The sequence below is a fragment of the Amblyomma mixtum genome, chromosome 2 (assembly GCF_055824585.1).
Source record: "Amblyomma mixtum isolate Tamu chromosome 2, ASM5582458v1, whole genome shotgun sequence".
NCBI lineage: Eukaryota > Metazoa > Arthropoda > Arachnida > Ixodida > Ixodidae > Amblyomma > Amblyomma mixtum.
Genome location: NC_143013.1, coordinates 263,023,529 through 263,043,522, shown reverse-complemented (window position 1 = coordinate 263,043,522; position 19,994 = coordinate 263,023,529). Strand labels below are relative to the sequence as shown.

At 47.2% G+C, this 19,994-nt stretch overlaps 2 protein-coding genes across 3 annotated transcripts in view; one reads left to right on the top strand and one right to left on the bottom strand.

Moving 5' to 3' along the window:
- The window catches only part of LOC149363824 (uncharacterized), an 82,665-nt gene that overhangs the window by 34,464 nt on the left and 28,207 nt on the right, over positions 1-19,994 (bottom strand). The gene's annotated exons all lie outside the window — the stretch shown is intronic.
- LOC149363826 (uncharacterized) lies at positions 2,013-8,377 on the top strand. The gene has a single exon (XM_089573774.1). The coding sequence runs from the start codon at positions 3,926-3,928 to the stop codon at positions 6,911-6,913; it is 2,988 nt and encodes a 995-aa protein (XP_089429900.1). The 5' UTR covers positions 2,013-3,925; the 3' UTR covers positions 6,914-8,377.

The window sequence follows — 19,994 nt, the reverse complement described above, 5'->3', positions numbered from 1 at the left end:
TCCGGGCTATTGGAGCGGTTATATGAGAGCTCCTAAGGCGTCTTTGTTCGCCACTCCCACGGACGACGAACTTAGGAAGAAGTGGGAGCGCAATCTGCGAAGAGAGGACAAACCTTTCAATGAATCCTCAGCAGTCTGTGAGTGCCACTTTGAGCCCGAGTGCATATTGTGAGACTACATACACATGATAAACAGCTCCGAAGTGCGACTTCCTAATGGGAAGCCGTCACTGGCACATGGTGTGCTGCCTACCCTCCTGCCTGACTGTCCGTCCTGCCTTTCTGTCCGAAGAGAGAAACAGAGGCCAGAAAGAAAAAGGCCAGCAAGAGCAACCATGTCGGTGCTCAGCAAGAAGCCGCAACAGGATGCACAGAATGAAAGTGCAGATGTCGCACAGGAAGTGCTTCGTCAGCCTCTAACCTGTTTTCATTTCCGAGCTGAATGCTCTAAATGAAGCTGCAGGTCCCACCGAGTGTGAGCCCTTCATAGTTAACATGATTCGAGGAGTTATGCTTCCCTCAAAGCTCTGGTGCGGGCTAAATTACGACAGTGATGCCAGCGTGCTCTTCGCAACAACATCGATACAAGGAGACACCAAACTTTAAATTCTTCATGAGAAATCCGTGCTGTTCTGCGCATATGAGGACAAAGTGTCTGAGCAAATGTTTCTTTGGGGTGTTCTGTGTGGAGACTTCACAATTCATTCACTCACTGCCGCTAATCATGTGCTGCGAGAAGCTGATGCCAGCACGGCCTACAAAGGGGTCATGACAAGTATGGGGTATAGGGGCATGTCGCACATTCTAAAACCAAAGCTACGGTCTTTAGCAGCCACATTTGGAGGTAGTGCCTTCAGCACAAAGTGCCTGGAAAAGGTATCCTCACAAGGTAATTTGTTCATTGCAACCTTCACTGCTTTTGATATCTCTGTCCCAATATTTTACATGCAAGTCATACATATGCACCGCATTTTTTTTAGTTGCAATTTGTGAAGAGTGCAAGTCCACATGAAAATGCCTTCTTAGCAGAAAGTTGCGTATCTGAAAACCGAGGCTTCATGTGTCGAAAAAAGAAGTCACCGCTAGGCGGCTAAAATTGAAAAAACAAAAGGCAGCACAACTCTAAAACAGTGCATCAGCCATGCAGGTTCAGCTGGCAGCAATGGAGGCCAAAAATGCAAGTATTTCCGAAGACAACTCAATAAGAGAATAGCAAGCCTTCCAGCCAAACAGTGTGAGGCAGTGAATCATGTTTTTTAAAGCTTCGCAACGTAAAAGTACCCATGGCATGAGGTATTCAAACAAGTGAGTGCTTGAGTGTCTGATGATGAAAATGAAGAGCCCCGCACTGTATGAGCACCTTAGAAAAGAAAAAATACTTGCCATCCCAAGCAAAACAACTCTGAGGAAGTACTTAGTCATACAAGACAGGCTTTGGTTTCAACATGCAAGTATTTGACCTACTGAGCGAAAAGGCTAGCTCAATGGATGAGTTCAGGAGACATATGGAGGTCTCATTGTTGACAAAATGATGTTGTCTGAACACTTGTCGGTCACTACTACGGATCACAACAAAGGTTTTGTAAATCTAGGCCCTTTTACATCAGAGGAAGATAAACACACCGTCTGTGACCATGGGATGGTTGTAATGTTTATCCCATTTGTTGCCAAGTGGACTCAGGTGCTCGCAGCATTTGCTACGAAAGGAAACATGAAAGGAGCTCTGCTCACAAAAATAATGCTGGAAGCTGTGATTTTGTCGGAAAAGGCAAGTTTGAAGGTAGACTTCATCACGTCTGACAGAGCCACCTGGAATAGAAAGATCTGGACTATGATGTGGACTATGAATGCCGGCTCTAATTTCTGTCAGACTTCCCTCACTTGATAAAGTGCTCGCACAAAAGCTTGCTGGCTTCCTCCTATCTTCTGCCGGAGGGTCGTGCAAGTGCTGTACACAGTTTGAACCACAGTATTTTTACTAGAAAGAGAACAACTATGTAATATATTTTCTACATTTCAGGTGTCACTGAAAAGTGTCCACAGAGCCGTTGATCTAGATGGCAAAAATGTTGCATTACAAGCCCTGTACGGGATCACATATAGCCACACCAATCCAAACAGTTTTGAGGTTCAGATGGTGTCTCTAGTGTTTCAACTCTTCAGCAACGAATTCGTTAAGGGGCGTTTCCTGTACAAGGGTCGTTGAGATTCCTTGATCTGAGACTGCATTTCACTAAGGGGAACGTGTGCTGGGCCTATGAACCAAGAGGTGATAAGGCACCACTGCCTTTCCAATCAGCGCTCTCCAAGCTGGTAAAAAGGGCCATTGCAAACCTATGCTTGTCAAACGCGCTCAAGAAGTCGTGCATCCACACGATAGAAGCGTGCTTTCATCGTCAGATAGAATGCCTTTTGGTAGCAGGGTACCCCTCACACCTACTTGTGTCCGTCGCGGAACGTTTGAGCAAGAAACTTAAACTGCGTGATAGCTGTAGGAGGCCTAAAGACAAACGAAAAATTGTGGCCCTCCCTTACATCCAAAACATCTCCCACCATCTCAAAAAGATTGGCCGAAGAGCTGGTGTTAATGTCGTGCTCACAGCCCCGAGAAAACTAAAAAGCCTTTGCCGGCGCGTGAACGCCGAGGAGCCGGAAAAACTGCGCGGGTGCACAACAAACCACCAGACCCGCTTCGTGGAATACGCGGAAGGCGTTCTTTATTCCCTTCCGGTGGAATGTGGGAAGAAGTACATAGGCCAGACAGGCAGATGCACCAACGAAAGGCTGAAAGAACACAAAATTAACGTCGAACAAGCACGCAGGCATATTGGAATTCATGTAAGGGATTGCCCATCAAAAACTTGCTCGGCTGAGTATACACAGTGCAATGTGATAGAAAAGCACACTGACCAGCTCGTTCGCGAGATAATTGAGGCAGCCGAGATAATGAAGCTTGGAGACGACTGTATCAGCAAGCCGTCTGTACTTTTGACAACAAAAGAACTGGAGCTGTTGGACGCGCTATGACTCTGGGGGGGAAGTGATGACACGGGCAGCAGAAGTCATGTATCTGTGTCACATGCTGTGTGCAGGACAGTGCTCGTGGTGTCTTCTTATTCTATGAGTCCTGTCTATGTTTTTTGCGCTGTTACTTCGAGATGGATCACCAACAAGCCCAAGCTGCAGTTGTGTACTCATGTTTCTGGGCTAGCAGGCACGCGTTTGCAGTTCGAACACTGTAACCTGTTAGTTCATCTTGCGCTACCAGTAGCAGCATTATTTATTAATATATTCGATGTGTCTCCTGCTCCATGCAAGTCTAAAAAATGTGACTGAAGGCAGCGAGTTTCTCCAAGCCAGACTGCCGCGAGAAAGCTGCTCAACCAGCGAAGTGCTACAGTGAAGTCGCTGGTCATGCCAACCCGTGCGTGTAACATATACTGCGTCAGGGAAAGAGCCCCGGCTAGCCCACTACCCTCCTCTAGCTCACTTTAGCACAGGTCCTTGAAATTTTGTTTTCAAGGCCCTTGAATATTCACGAATTCCTAGCGCACATGTAAATGGCTATTAATCAGAAAGAAAATGCAGTTACAATATTTGCAGTTTCGTTGCCTGTTTCAATTCCTGCTTTTCAGACGTAAAAAAATCAGTTTGTGCTAATACAGCCGATGTTCGCTAGAGTTCGCCACAATGGAGCCACATTGGCGCCACTCTGCTCCGAGGCCAACCCAACTTGAGCCAATTCAATCAAATCCCATTTAGGCTCTTTGTTATGGTGGCTGGCAGCGTTGAATTTTTCAGTCGGTTTTTGCACCCGGCTTGTTGCAGCTGAAGCATCTGAGTACAAAGCAAATGCCTCGGAAAAGCAAATTTGAAGCCGTGTGGCTTCACAACAACACTTACAAAAAAACTGGATTGCAACATCAATGAGTGAGCACCCCACGCAAGATACAGGCTTTGCAGCAAGACCTTCAATGTCCAATCTGAACCGTGCGGTGCAAGAAATTGTCAAGGATAAGGGGGACATGGATTACACGCAGGCACTGAGACACTTGGGCGTGAAGATGCTCAATGCGATCGAGCTCTCAGCACAGGAGGCCGCCTGGTGTTTGCTCAAGCAGGACATGTCGCAGGCTAGTCGCAAAATTGTCTTTGTAAACACTGCCTGGCCTGAGGAAAGGACGCGCATCCGGAAGTCTAACGCTCAAATGGAGGAGGAACGCTTGGACGAATCTAGCACGGACGTTTGGAAAAGGACTATGATCGAGTGCTACGAAGACCGCGCGCCTGAATTGGAAGCCGTCACTCTGGCAGAGTTCGCTACAGACTACAACATCCACACCTGCAAGAAGAGAGTTCAGCGAGTGATACTTCGCTACCGCGGTTACTCCATCGACGATTCAGTTAACTTCAAGAGAGAACATGTCCTACTCTTCTTTCCGTTTCGTAAGGAGGTGGACATCTTAGACCAAAATTGTTTCGAGCGGCTATACGAGGAAAACACTGACGTCATTCGGGAGCACAAATCACGCTATCAGAGTGATGTAAATATTGAAGACCTCCGTGCGGTTTGTAATTCCCTGATACGACCCAATAACGAGGAACGGGAGACGACTTCTGAGATTTCCGATGTGACCGTGCACCCGGCAGCCATAGAGAACGACGACTCTGATCTCCTAGACATTGGTGCAGTCGAGTCCAATGCCCCGTTTAAACAATGCCCCGCCGTGTGCACGCGCCAAGACGTCATGAGCAGAGATCAGTACCTGGACACCATGCGGAAGACAAATGATGAGCAGTACGAGATCGTCCGAGAAGTCCTACACCGACTGACAACTCCGAACTCTCCACCACTGCAAATATTCTTCACGGGAGTGGCTGGATGCGGCAAAACATTTGTACTGCGCCTGATCATGGACCTCTACAACAGGTACTGTAACCCTGCTGGCCCATACAATCTAAACGCATATGTGGCTTGCGCTACAACAGGAAAGGCAGCGGTGGCACTAGGCGGAGTAACTGTGCACGCAGCGTTCAAGCTTAGCCTCAAGACAGACAGCGGACTCAGGGACAACGAGTTGAACACCTTCCGCTATGCTTTCAGGAATGTCAGATGCGTGATTATCGACGAAGTTAGCATGATGTCTGCTGATATACTTCACAGAATCGACTCGCGGCCCCGCTCCATCACCTGCAAATATCTGCAGCCCTTCGGAGGGTTGGACGTCATTCTCTGTGGGGACCTGCGTCAGCTTCCCCCCGTTCGTGCAACTGAGGTGTTCAAGCGCGTCAAAACAGACGACGTGTTTAACACAGAAATCGCGTGGCACCATCTCGCCTACTTTGCACTCATTAAAGTGGTACGACAAGACAATCTCAGGTTCTCCACGTTGCTTTCCAAAATTGGAGATGGTGTCGAATTAGACCCCGAGGAAATCTCACTTATCGAGAGTCGGTTCGTTCCACAGCAGGAAGCAGAAGCTTCTTGCCCCGGTGGCATACGCTTGTTCTACTCCAACAAGGAATCTGATTACTACAACACAACAAAGGCCATAGTAGCACAGGATAATGCTGTACCATGCACGGCACAGGATACAATCGTTGGGTGTAGGTCTATGCAAAAGCAAACAGAGGCCATGCGTAAGGTCGAAACGTTACCCAAGGCCGAAATAGGAAATTTGCCAGCAAATATAATGCTGTGCATTGGCAAGCCTTACATGATCACCCTCAACATGGATGTTTCCGATGGCCTTGTTAATGGATCGGTGGGAACACTGAAATTCATCGAAAACGACACCCATGGGAAACCGCTACGCATATGGTTGCAGTTCGGGGAGCTTGGCTCCAAACTTGCGATCGGAACCGTAGCGGCCGCAAAATCACACCAGTTACGCAAGCTCAACAGAAACATTCAACCGAACTGGATACCGATTGAAAGGCGTACCGTCACCTGCGTTATCGATAAGAAGACGAAGGTATCGGTAAGAAGATGCCAGCTTCCCGTTGTGCAGGCGAGCGCCATTACCATTCATAAATCCCAGGGTGCCACATATGATGAAGTCGTGTACTCCTACGCCAAGAATCATCCACAGAAGTTGGTATACGTGGCACTGAGTCGCGCTACAGACATCAACGGACTCTACCTGACCAATGTTGACAACGACTTCACATTCTACCACGGAAAAGCCAATCCGGACAGAAAGCTAGCCGATGAATTTCGTCGGTTGCAGTCCCACAAACTTGACACCATCACCGCCAAGTGCCTCGCCATGACTGAACAGCCGCACTACTTGTTGATCTCCGCTCTTAACGTACGCTCCCTTGCCGCACATGCCAAGGACGTACACCAGGATCACATTCTGCGCCATTCCTCTGTACTTTGCTTTGCTGAAACCTGGATGGGTCCCGAAGAGCCTCTCGAAATCATAGATTTCCTATACTGCTGTGGTGCTCGCAGAGACCACAACAGAGCGGCGGGAGTCGCTATCTACTTGCGCACAGGTCTCTCTGCAATACCAGTCGAAATGTTTGGCACGTCACATGAAGTTGGCGAACTGTGCGCTGCAAAGTTGCCCAACGGCTTGCTGGTAGTAGCTGCCTACTTCGCCCCTACCGCACTCACGAAAGACGTCGTGCACTTCCTGCAACTCGCATTAACCGTCCATCGATCCACACCGATGTTAGTAGTGGGGGACTTTAATGTTGACATAAAGACAAACAGCAATTTCCTAACACTTATGCGGGAGAACATCCCGTTCCTCTCGCTCGTAACGCGTCCCACGGCTGTGACAACCTCGCGAGGCACTTGTATAGACCTCGTCTTTGAGAATCAAGCATTGGTGTACCAAGTCGAACATACATCAGTCTATTTCTCCGACCACAAAGCTTCCTTCATGACTGTCAAGAACTGTTAGTGGAGTCTTTGTTAAAGGAATACGTGTGAAAAATAAAAAAAAAATTCTGTGATAGCGCATACATGTGTTGCTCGATTTCTTTGCCTCAATCTATCGAAAAGGTGAAACAGCTTATTTGCTGCGCTCAAATTTCGCATTAGGAAGTAACGTAATCGTCGGTAATTTTTTCCAACCAAGTAAAAAAGGATCTTATCAAATTTATGATGGAGTGCAGCTGGCTCAGTTTGTATCTACGAAACCTAATGTCCTTAAGCCTCTTGAGGAAGAAGAAGTTGAGCAAAATGATCTAAGCCTTCCAGCTGAGGACCAAGAGAGTCTTCACTATTTGGCAGGCTACATAACTCGCAACGTCCTCAGGAAGAACAAGCTGTGTGACGTGTGCAGTGCTGCCTTGAAAGGTAGCAGTGAAGACAGTGGACGGCTCTTGAAGATGAAAAACTATGTGGAAGGCAAAGAGTCCCTGTGTATCCCGTCACAACCTGTGACAGGTGTTCTTGAGGAGGCAGAAGGATATTTTCGCAGCAACGAAAGGCAACTTACTGAAGGCAAAATGACTGTTGAGGGTCTGCAGCAAGTCGTAGTTAAAAAACTTGAATGCAAGATACAACTCCCTTCTTGCCACAGAGTCATAGAAAAGGTTATTGGGGAGTTCTTCTTGTGCAGATTTAGGTTCTCGCTTAGAAAAAGAAATAATGAAATGCTTAAGCTGCTGAACGAGAAACCAAAGTGTGGGTCTAAAAGTGTTGGCATGCGTGCAGCTGTCGCCAAAATTGTGTGATGATATGTTCTGCAGATTCTTTTTTTTTGTAGTGCGGTTTCTTTTTATGTGTCAAACTGCATTCTTGCTACATGGTATGATTGGAATGTACCAACTACAATATAGCTTACTAAAAGAACTATCTGTTCAAACGGTTCTGCACATGCAGTACAATTTGACGTGTGTGTAATGTTGCATGTGACCCATTCATAGGTAGAATTGCCGCTTCCTAGGTTTTAGAGTGCATAGACCACAGTTGTTTATTTAGTTCGAGTCAAATTGTTTCTAGGCTAGCACCAGAATTCCAATCAAAAGTTTCTTTGTCTGCTGAATTAATAGGTAGTTGGTGGGAGACCAGCCTTCTTCATAGCACCTATAAGATATAAAACACCAAGGCATGCAGTGCTTATCTTTGTGTTTATAAGTAAAGCAATCTGGTCTATTTTATGCATATTTTATAGGTTTATTTTGTGCATATTGCCTGTTTGTCTGAAGTGTGGTAGTGACCGTTGGAGTTCAACTTTTATGTTTGTTCAGGCTATCTCTGTTTCTTGCACCTTTTTACGCATTTTGTGGTTCTCTGTAGATAATCTTTATGTGAGTATGAAAATAAATGGTTGAAAATTATTCTCTGGTGATTTGCCTTCTGTTAGAATTAAAACTTATATGAGATTGTGGTAAGTTTTTATGCATTCTAAGCATGCTACAGACTGGAAATAGGAATTGCATAGAGACAGGGCATATGTATAGCACAGCAGATTGTAAAACTTCCTTTCAAGTTGAAGGTATGCCATTATAAAGGCAGACGTCAACCAAATTAGAGCATAAAAATTAATTTTTAGGGAATAAGCAATCTCGGTAAAACCAATAAAACCTCGCTCAGGTTATTTACCCAAGTGCACTTCATTAGGGCTGTAGAAAATAGGAGGGCAGCAGCAGAAAGCCTGCGTCTGTTGTCACCTGCAGGTATAGACGGGGTGGAGCAACAAGCAGTTCTGCGCCGTGTAAAACAAATGCACTTCACAAATGCTTCACTCGCTGTGGGACAAATGCGCTTTCAAAAATGCCGATCGACGAGCGCGGAACGTGCACTGGTCAGTGACTTCGGGAGCGCAAACTCCTTGCGGTCGACAAATCGTGCTCTGGCTGGAGTTTTCCGTTAGCCGCTCGCACCGCGCGTCCGCGCGCCAGGACAAATGCTTATTTCCCAAACGCTCTCCACGGCTTTGCGTTTCTTCTGCGACAGGCTGCATATCCCTCGCTATCTCCTCCACTGCCAGTAAGCAGTCGCGAAAGGATTTTATCGGGCGTCCATCTGGCTGCGGAGAGCGTTGGCCCGCGCGTCGACCTTGTCGTCGCCCAATTACCTCCCGCAAGCCTCCGACCGGCGACTGACAACACGGAGGGAAGAACTGGCGGACAGGAAACAGCAAGCTTAAAGGGAACGTTTTCGACGCATTACACTTCCAAGCTACCGATTTACTAAGCGTTTCGCTATATCCCACTCGTAAATGTACCCAGCTTGCCCCCTTTAAAGTTTTCCGGTTCCCGAAAACATGCATTTGCGAGCCTCTCACGATAACTCAGTGGAGCCACTTACGAAAGCGTTAGAACAAGCCTGCTTCTTGCGTTGTTCGCGCACACCCGGGGACTCAAGAAAACCAGTGGTTGCGAAGATTTCGTACGATCTTTCAAGGCTTTCGAAAACCGTAATCTCATCTAAGCTATCAATCATTAATACTTTCATTGGTTATTTTTGCGCAAAAACGATTTACAAGGCGGCCGCATGGGAGAGTTTCTTCGTCTAGCAGACGACCATGGAGGCTCGCCGCGTTGGGCCATTTCTGGCAACAACAGCCCAATGTAGCCCGCGCGCCGCCCGCTGGTTGCGGTACTTTCAGAGTTCCAGTGACTTTACTCCTTTAGCGCCACCGGCACCTGTCACAGCATAATCGGGCGCTTCTAATCCATGAGTTTTTTTTCACATTCTTTACAGGCATGCATATGTGGTGCAATGGGCAAGAAGGGTTTCATCTCTTGTACAACGGGTTATAAAAGCTGTACCAAGAAATTGATGAAGAACGCTTGAACCTGTGGCGTCGAGCTATACCAAGGAAGGATCGCATGCTTCAAGCGAATGATCATGTTTGCGAAAAGCACTTCAAGCCTCATCTTGAGTCTAAGACCTGGACAATGCAATACAGAGGGGAAGTCTTAGTGAGTGCTTTACGAAAGGCATCACTGGCGAGCAATGCTGTTCCAAGGTTTTCGACTGCCCACCTTACCTCTCGAAGACTGAGAAAACAAGAAAGTGGCCCACAAAAGACAACCATTGTCGCAGTCTAAAAAATGAGACACTTCATTAATTGACTGTAACCAGTAAGAGGCCTGCAGCAATGACAGCAGTGCATGCAATCTGTACTTTGTGCAGGGTGAAAAAGAAATAGTGTAAAGCCTGTTGGATAAAATATGCTTTTAGGCTGTTGACCAAAAGACACATGCAAATGCTGCTGTTTTTAGGCACTAAAGGCCAACATCACATCATGTTACTATCGAAAAAGGGTAGCGGTTTGGACTGCCAGTAGTTTTTAATAAGAGGCACAAATTAGTACACTACGTATCGATGTATCACTTTTGCAATATAAATGGCTAAAGGAATCGGCTTATTTTAATATATCTGCTTTAGTCATCAATGAATAGCAGCAAGCAACCACATTTCTTTCCAATAATGACTGTCAGGGTATAATTCTAACAGATCGATTCTGTGTTCTTTATCCACTGCTACAGAAAGTATGCTACCATAAGGACTACTATCCTGATCAATAAAATCTAATCTGATTTGCTTCTGTTTGTCAGTGCTAGGAAATGGCTTGTTTAACTTTTTTTTCAAAAATAAGTGATAGTTCAGCAGTTAGCAAAAAAAAAGCAAGCACTACATGAATTCAAAGTTTTCATAGTGTTAATGTGGCTCTTCCTTTCCAGGGAAGCATATAAAGCGAACACTGCTTCGTTTGTTGCGAGAGCCAAATGGTTTTCTCAGCAGCGACTTCACTGAAGCAGCATGTGCTGTCTTCATTTTATACTATGTAATGAATCTGGAGTAGCCAGAAGGCACTGCCCAAACCCCCGAGTTTGTCCAAAGGTGAGTGCCCCATGTTAAAAGGCTTTTGGGACACACTTCTTTTGTCAGTAATTCTGACAAGATTCACAGATCTTCAAAGCCATTTTCATTAAAAAAAGCATTTTGCTTTCTGGGATATTTTCCTGCATTGCAAATGTCTTCAGTGTACCCACCACTGACTATCTTGTTCTTTTCTACACCTTGTCTAGTGTAGGTTGGATGTTTCATGTTTTTTTGGTACTCAATGCAGTTTTTCAGTGTGCTTCCGTGTGTGTTGCACTGTACTGCTTTGACAAGCTGAACCTCATTACACCTGGCCAGTTTTTTAACCCTAAGCCTAATTAGGCGGGTGGCCAGCAGGGGCTGAGGGCTAAAGGAAAAAATTTGATTAGAGGCAGATGACATTCTGTAGTTTACATGCATAAGGTAGTCACGGCCGGTATAAGATGGGGTTGATTGGAAGGATAGGGGAGAGATCTGTTGACTGCAGTGGATGTAAATAGGCAGATTATGATGAGTTTCAATGAGCCAGAATTATGTAACAGTGAGGAGCTAGTCCCTGTGGGCATGCGTCGTGTAAAGGCTATATACAAAGCTAGCCAGTTACGATATCTTTTAAAATTATTTACTTAATATAAAGTGGCCACCAAATGGAGTGGTGCACAGAGTGATCAGTAAAAAAAAAACAAATGAGGAGAAGAAAATCGCAGGTAATAGATGACAGAAACCAAGTAATGAACAGTTGATCCACACCACCAATTCCAAAACATTCTTCTATGCTTTTCTTGGTTTCAGTAAGCTTCATTCATATGTATGTTGTAACAAGCTCCAATTTTCCTGCCCCAGTACATCAGACCGCCATGAAAAAAGGATACACTTACCATGCATATTCAAAATGCACGGCCCTTTCGCACGCTACGAGCCTTTTTTTTTTTTACGTTTGCCGCATTTCAGCAGTGGCACAGGCGTAGGGCCTCCTTGTTGATTTCACGTCATTCTCTTTCCATGGCAGTGTTTCGAGGATGCAGCTTACATCCCAAATCATGTCAGAGGTTGCTTGAAGAAGTCTTTCTCTTTTAGTACGCTGTTCCTTTGTGCCGGACCTTACATGAAAGAAACGGTGCTCCTGTGAAATGCCTGCTGCAAAATGCAAGCACGCAATTGCATAGTTGCAACACATTGTGCTGCATATTGATACATGTCACTTCCTCAGATTCGCACCATCCTGCAGTCAAAAGTATCCCACCAACAGCTAAACACAATCTTTTACCGCAAGCACCACAATGTGAAGCCCCGCACTCCCATGTTTCCTGGTGTTCGAAAGGGGTTCTGAGCGACCATCCCTTGCAGAAGAAGCAGATTCTCGTCAATTTAGAACTGCTTCCTCAGCCTGTGCTGCGAAGATTTTGTACTGGCAGCGCAAATTGTGCATGACACTCTTAGCATGCTATCTGTGCTGGAGGCAGCCATTTTTCTCCACTTGTGGGAACAGCCTTGCTAGGCTCGCTACCCTAAGCTTGGTCGCGAGCGTAGCAGGAGGTGCGCTCCATTCGCGTACTCATGGCTGAGCGGCTGCGCATGCGCAGTTGCATTTCCGCTCAATAGCTGATCGCAGCGGGCCTACGAACCCGGTGAACTAAAACACTCTATTCTTTGAAGGAGCTGTCACCATTGCAACTGGTTTCCATAGCTGTTGTGTGCTGTTGTGCACCTACCACTACAGAAAAGAAGAGTTCAGTGGATAGCAAAAGCCAAGCGCAATAAGCAGCAGCCAAAAGAGAGACCATGCATGTGCAGAGCGAGTATTGCGAGCTTCATTTTATGTGTCTAACATTTTCCATGCACGTAGTAACTGCTCTTGGAGTTCGCCCGGTTGTAAAACAACACGAGACGTCAGGCAGCCAGTGAACTATGAAGCGATATCAATCTATCGTGTAACATGGGTGATTGTTCCATGCCTGCTCCATCAAAATGCACAATGTCAGCATATTAATCAAAAGCATTATATGTCCCATTAGCACTAAAGCCACAGTCCGCCGTCTATGGCACGAAATTGAGAGGATGTCAGAACGTCAGTGTACAATGTCGCAGCACATTTACATGTGTAGACATGAATGACGAAACGTAACATACTATGACCTATGAAAGTCACGACTCACAGTTATTCTGCAATGTATCATGACAGCACTCTACAAATAATGTAATGCAAGGTGTACAGAGTTTGTACAAAGTATGCGTAGTCATAGACACGACTCATAATTATTTTGCAACATAGCATGACTCAGTAATTGTAACGTATGTAAGGTGCATAGAGTTTGTACAAAGTATACATAGTTATGACTCATAGTCATTCTGCAACACAGCAAGACTCAGCACTTTAATGCTTTTGCATTCTCATATGTAAGCAGTCAAGTGTCTCTGCCGAATTTTTCAACTGTGCTAAAATACATTAAACTTGAACAAAGCATGAAAAGGATTTTGCGTCGATGCTCCCAATTTCGCTCTATTACATGGCAAGCCTCATGCATTATTTCGCTGTTCCAATATTGCCTGCAGGCTCAGTTGGAAGAGAACTTTGGACAGAATCGTGCTGATGGCTGGAAAAGGTTGAAACCTGTGCCAACCATGTTTTCCTTTAGCAGTAAGTACATACATTCTTTGGCATCAGCGTTGCATACACTAAACCGCTCGCACACCTGCCTTATTTTGCCGAATTTCACAGGCAGTAATGCTTGGTGCTTGCAATCGCTGGTATTGATCTAATTCCATCGACGGGCATTCTTGTTTGTACCTTCTGCTTATTTATTTTGTTCTGTTATTGTAGCTTCGCCACAGAGAAGGAAGCCACCAAAAGAAAGGATGAGACCTCCCGTGCCATTCATGGCATATGAGGAAGGCTCGCAACCATGTATAGATAAAGTTTCCGCAACAGCTGGCGCCTCATCAGCTAAGGAACAAGCCTCAGCGTTCCTAACAAGTAACACTGAACTGCCTCCACGCCAGGAGACCTGGACCAGGACACGTATTTGACTTGGTTTGAGCAGGTGGCAGAAGCCAAACAGTGGCCACGGGAGCAGTGGGCCATTGTACTGAGCATTTGCTACACAGGAGAAGCCTTGAATGTGTTTGGCCAAATGCCTGCTTCTGACTCGAATGACTACCATAAAGTGAAGCATGCTCTGCTCCTTAGATTTGGCTGGACAGAAGAGGAATTCCACCAGAAGTTCCGGAACAAAACGCCCAATGACCATGAGACTCCCTCACAGTTCATATATCGACTGTGGAACTACTGGGGAAGACGGATAGAACTGTCGAAAACAGCAAAGTCGCACAAGGGGGTGACAGGGCTAATTTTAGCCGAGCAATTGTTAGAGAACTGTGCGCCAGCCATGGTCACATTCATTAGAGAAAAGAGGGCCACAGGCCTCAAGGAATTGATTCAACGAGCAAATGAATATGTGATGGCAGGAGGAACTATCAACTTTGTTCTAAGAGACCCCAGGAAGGAGAGTCTGGCCGCAGGCAAGCTGTCCGAACAGCATGTGGCCCACAAGCGCTTTCACGGAGCTGATCTCCTCGCAACCGGGGCACATTGTGGCACAATGCAGGGCGAACCGTGACCCTCCAGTACAAAAGAACTGGACACCGCCCACCTCCAGGAACGTGTCTACATGTATCCAGGATGGCTATTTAGAATTAACCCTCTGCGAGGCCACATTACTAATTGGTAATGTACCACACATTACCCGACCACCGAGGCTCATGCACTCGTATCTGTTCACTAACGCGCCGAGTGACCATTCGGTAATGCACCTATTTCTCGATGCTCCTAGTTCCCACTTTCTATGCCAGGGAGCTCTGCCTGCAATTAGGGCCGGAGCACATGCAGTGTTTTTTTTATTTTATATTTATGCATGCCCTGCTCTCGGTCACACAGCAATAAGCGATAGATGCGCGAGCCTAAAATGAAAATTGCAGTATTCTTCACGAACTTGATACACTTGATTTTACGTTCGTGACATAGGGGGTCTTTTTTAACTTTTACGAGTTTTTGGCTCTCTCTCAGACACAGACTGCGTTGTCAAGACAGACAGTGGGTTAAAAATTTACCTTGCAAGTTTGCTAAAGAAGTACGAAGAGAAAGAAAACTGTCACGCTTCGGCGGTGACACACTTGCACAACTCCAAAAAACACGGGCCGGCACGGGCTTCCACGCCAACAACCTTTATTGCACTCGTCACCCTTCCTCCTGCCGCCGCTGCTCAACCTGATGATGATGATGAATTGGCAACCCACTAGCGCCCTCTCATGACATCAGCTGGAACTAGACCCTCCGCCGCCATATTGTCCTCACAGGCCTCCCCCCCCTCACCGCGTGAACTGGTCGATGAGTCTTGTGCCTCCGAGTGGTAGTGTGTGAGCTGGTCAGCATGGGCAATGCCATGGGGGGGACCCAGTTGTGGGGCCCTTCAGAATAAAGTTGTTCTCCCCAGTGCATCTAGTCTACAGTGAACTAGAAGTAACTCTAGTGCCGTGAACGCCATGCTTCGGCGCCCCGCGCAGCGTGCCTGATGCCATAGAGGGTCGCTTGTGGCGCTGCAGTACTCTTTTCTAGCGCCGGGCGAGGAGTGTGTGTGCCGGCGCGGACGGATGAATGTGCGTGGCTTGAATCGCGTGGAGCGAAGTGGATGTTGCGACGTGCTGCCTTGAATTCAGTGAAACCCCACTGCCGGCAGTGAACATCAAGGGGGACAGTTCCAACATCGAATGCGAATAATGTCGAAAAAAAAAACAGATTCTCATTGCTTCGCACCGGGATGCCGCAGCGGCTATCCGGGTGCACCCAAGGCTTCCCTTTTCGCTGCTACAAGAAATGAAGAACTGCAAAAGAAATGGGAGCATAATTTGCGTAGGCAGGACAAGCCCTTCACAGAGTCTTCGGCTGTATGTGAGAATCATTTCGAGCCTCATTGCATTTTGCGGGATTATGTCCACATAATCGAAGGCAACGAGGTACGGATCCCGCGTGGAAAGCCGTCGTTGCCCCCTTACGCTGTGCCTACTATTCTGCCCAGTTGCCCTGCTTACCGTTCTGCCCGATCTGCAAAACCAAGGGCAGAGCAAAAAAGGCTGCCTTCGGCAAGTGCGGGGAAAAAAAACTGCGTCAGCATTTGCAAAATGGTTTAAACGGCGCCACCATGACTGACACTATGCAACATGAAGCTGCCGATGCCCCAGGGAGTCCTGAACCGTTTACAACCGGCCTACTTCACAAATTACAAGTTCTGTCGAAGCAGTGGTGTCTTGAGCCTGGTGATTATACTGGTCATCATGCAGGCGTCGTATTTGCCACTACTACGATTCGAAGAGAGACAATTAAGGCTTGAAATAATTCACGAAAAGGCTGTCTGCTTCTGTGCCCATGATGACGAAGTGTGCGCCCAAACATACGTCCGAGGTGTCTTGTGCGAAGAAAGGATTGTCCAGTCCCTTTCTGAAGAGAACAGTGTGCTCCAGGAAACTGACACAATCTGCATCTGCAAGGGAGCCATGTCGAAAGTTGATTTCAGTGAAGTGTCACAATGCTTAACAGAGAAGTTGCGGGCTTCAGCTACGTTGTTTGGGCATGCTGTCTTCAGCAGAAAATGCAGTTGTTATGTTTATTGCCCTAAAAGGTTAGCATTAGTTTTTACAGCCGTTCCATTTTCATTTGCAGGAGCAGTCTGTACTGAATGCAAGTCTGTTCGGAAGGCGGTGCTAACAAGGAAATGTGTGACATCACGCCAAAAAGTGCGTGTGCCAGCAAAAGAAGCCCTTTCTCAGCGGCTCAAGCTTGAAGAACTGAAATCAGCACGCCTCAGAAGCCATGTCACTGCCATGGAATAGAGACTTGCAGCAATGGAGGCCAAGAACCGAGCAATTGCTGAAGAGGAGTGTACAGCCAAAATTTCCTCATTTCCTTCAAAGCAACGAGAGGCACTGCTTCACATGTATAAGGCATCTTCACGCAAAAGCCAGAAAGGAATGAAGTTTTCAACTGAATGGGTTTTGGAGTGCCTTATCATGAAAATGAAAAGTGCAAGGCTCTATGAACACCTGAGAAGAGAAAATATACTGGCACTATCAAGCAAAACAACACTCCGCAAGTACTTGAAGTGCTACAAGACAGGACTCAGGTTTAATAGCAAAGTTCTTGAGCGAAAAAGCAAGAAGCATGGATGAGTTTAAGAAGCACGGGGGCCTCATTGTAGATGAGATGATGCTGTCAGAGCATCTGTCAGTCACAACTGCTGGCCACATAGAAGGTTTTGCAGACCTTGGTCCATTTACGTCAGATGACAATAAGCACGATGTGTGTGACCATGGAATGGTGGTCATGTTTGTACCTTTCTGCTAAAAATAAAACTTTTGCATAGTCAATGCAGTTTTTTTTATATATGCAAATGATAGCACTTTTGAATCGAGGACATGGAACTACAAGGCTGCTCTAGCCTTCTTTCTCGCGGGGAAGAAAATATATAGTCTGCGCGAGTCAAACTTGAATGCAGAAAGGGGTATTGTAAATGAAACACAGACACAGCGAGTGAAGACTGGACAAGGACTCCTGTAACTATGTGCGTTTGGTCTGTGCCATCGCTTTTTGCATCCAAGCTATGCACCAACATGTCCTACTCTAGCAGAAAATACCAGTCCGTAAAACGAGCACACCATACGCGAGCAGTGGGTGCAATACCAGAGCCATTGAAGCATACGAGCATTTGTTTAAGCGGGTGATCCGTAAAACCATAGTACAAACATTACAGATCACCAAGCAGCCGCATATTAACGTCTGTGTCAACCGAAACGCCACATCTCGAAAAATTAGCTGCGCGATGCCGTTGGCACCCAGCCAACGAAGCGGCAGCAGCACTAGGAAAGGTTGCAGTAGCGCCATCTCGCGTTGTCTGTGTGAACCGGCTTGCCTCCGGGCTCCCGCTCGTGCCACTAGGAGATATTTCTAGTCCACTATAACCTAGTCCCTCAGTAAAGGTCTGCGCGCCGCAGAGCAAGCTTGGCTGATATGCCCTTGGTAGCGTCGCTGATCGTGTGGCGATCAATGAGAACCAGGTCACCCTGCTGAATTGTGCCTTGCCTGCGGTGCTGGTCACATCAGAACTTCTGTTTTTGTCTGGCGGCTGCCTGGTGCGTCTCAGTGAAGGAAAGAGCTTCGTGAAGGCAGCGACTTATCTCAGCTGCAACAGCATGGTGCTCTGTTGCAGATGGTTCTGCATCCTGTTTGCATTCTGCTGGCTCCCACAGGTTTCGAAGTTCGTGGCCGTAGCAAAGAAAGGCAGGGGTGTAGCCCGTGACTACACCTGCGGTTGTGTGTAGGGCTAAAGCAATCTCGGGGATATGCTGGTCCCAGTCTCTGTGGTTGGTGCAATAGTCCTGGAGGCACTTCACTGTGCCGTTATGATGCTCCACCATTTGTCTGGCTGGCCTGTAGTGCACAGTGTGCAGTAAGTCACTTAAGCTTCTGGGCCACGTCATCTGTCCAGGACAATGCCGACCAGATGAAGAAAAAGTATTAGCTGTGCTGGACTACCCTCGTCCAAACATAATGAAGCAGCTACAAGCATTCCTGGGGTTAGCAGGCTACTACAGGAGCTTCATTCCTCAGTTTTCAATCGTTGCCCGGCTTCTTACAGATCTCTTGAGGAAAAGCCAGCACTGGGTATGGAACACTGAACAGGAGAAAGCATTTGCTACACTGAAGGGATCATTGGCCCACGATGTTGCGACAAGCCTTCCAGACTGAATCAACCCTTTGTTGTTGAAACAGATGCCAGTCGAACAGGTAATGCGGCCGTGCTTCTACAGGTAGACCCCAACAACCAGCTGCGACCAGTGTCGTTCATCAGTCAAGTGCTAACAGAGGTGGAGAAGCATTACATCACCCAAGAGTGGGAGATCTTGCAGTGGTTTGTGCAGTAGACAAGTTCAGACCCTATCTGGAGTTCACCGAGTTTTGCAGTCCACTGCAACCACTCCTCATTGGCATGGATGTTCACCACTAACCAGGCTTCGCCAAGAGCAAAACGCTACGTGCTCCGGCTACAAGGTTTCAAGTGCAAAATCAAGCACAGAAGGGGGCTTGCTAACATTCCTTCTGATGCTCTCGGCAGGGCACATCTTCGCCGGCCAGACATTCCAAGAGCTAGCCTACCTGAAACACTATTCCCGATCACTAAGGCATCGCTCAACACGGGTTCCAGAGTTAGTCTACTGGGGCTGCAGGCGATGGAAGCTGCAGAGGATACTGGGACCAAGCACAAGAAAGAGAGGTGGACTCTGCGTCTGGCAACAGGTTGGCCCCAGTCCATCACATCACTCAGGTGTAGATTAAGTGGGCGGCCAGTTGTTGCATACAGCGGTTTTTGTGTGTCCCAAATCTCTGCAGGGACATCGTGTTGGGAAGGGACTTTTTGACAGTGACCGGCAATTCCATACATGTGGCACTGGGAGGCTGGACAGTGAAGATGGAGCCACAATGCATTGTACCCTTTGTCAAAGCCGAGATGAAGGTGGTGAGGGAACCTCTGCCTGAAGAAGATTCTTACTGTATGGACAGCATCTTTGCAGAGCAAGCCGCCTTTGCTGCCAGTGTGGAGCATGTAGTGTTCACAAATGACGATCACAAGACAAAAAAACGCACGGGCCAGAAGGGCTCCCACGCCAGCAACCTTTACTGCACTCGTCTCCCTTCTTCCTGCCGCTGTCGCCCAACCTGATGATGATGATGACTTGGCTACCCACTAGTACCCTCTCATGACATGACCCGGAACTAGACCCTCCATCGCCACACTGACCTCACAGATTCACAGATTGGGTGCGAAGGTTTGTGCACAACTGCGCTCGGAAAGAACATCTGGGGGGCCCGCTCAGCGCTAACGAAATCAGGCAGGCGCAGCATTTCTTGCTCCAGGCAGTTCAAAGAGAAGCTTTTGGCGAAGCGAAAAGCCTAACAGACAAGAGCAGTCGCTTTCAAGGACGTCCAGAACTGAGGAGTTTAAACATGTTTCTGGATGACACTGGACTGCTGCGACTAAAGGGGCGTTTGCAACACTCCAACCTCAGCTATGAGACCGCTCGTCCGGTAGTTCTGCCTGCTTGTCACCCTCTCGCCGACCTCCTGATCCAAGGCACTCATCAACGGCTGCTAC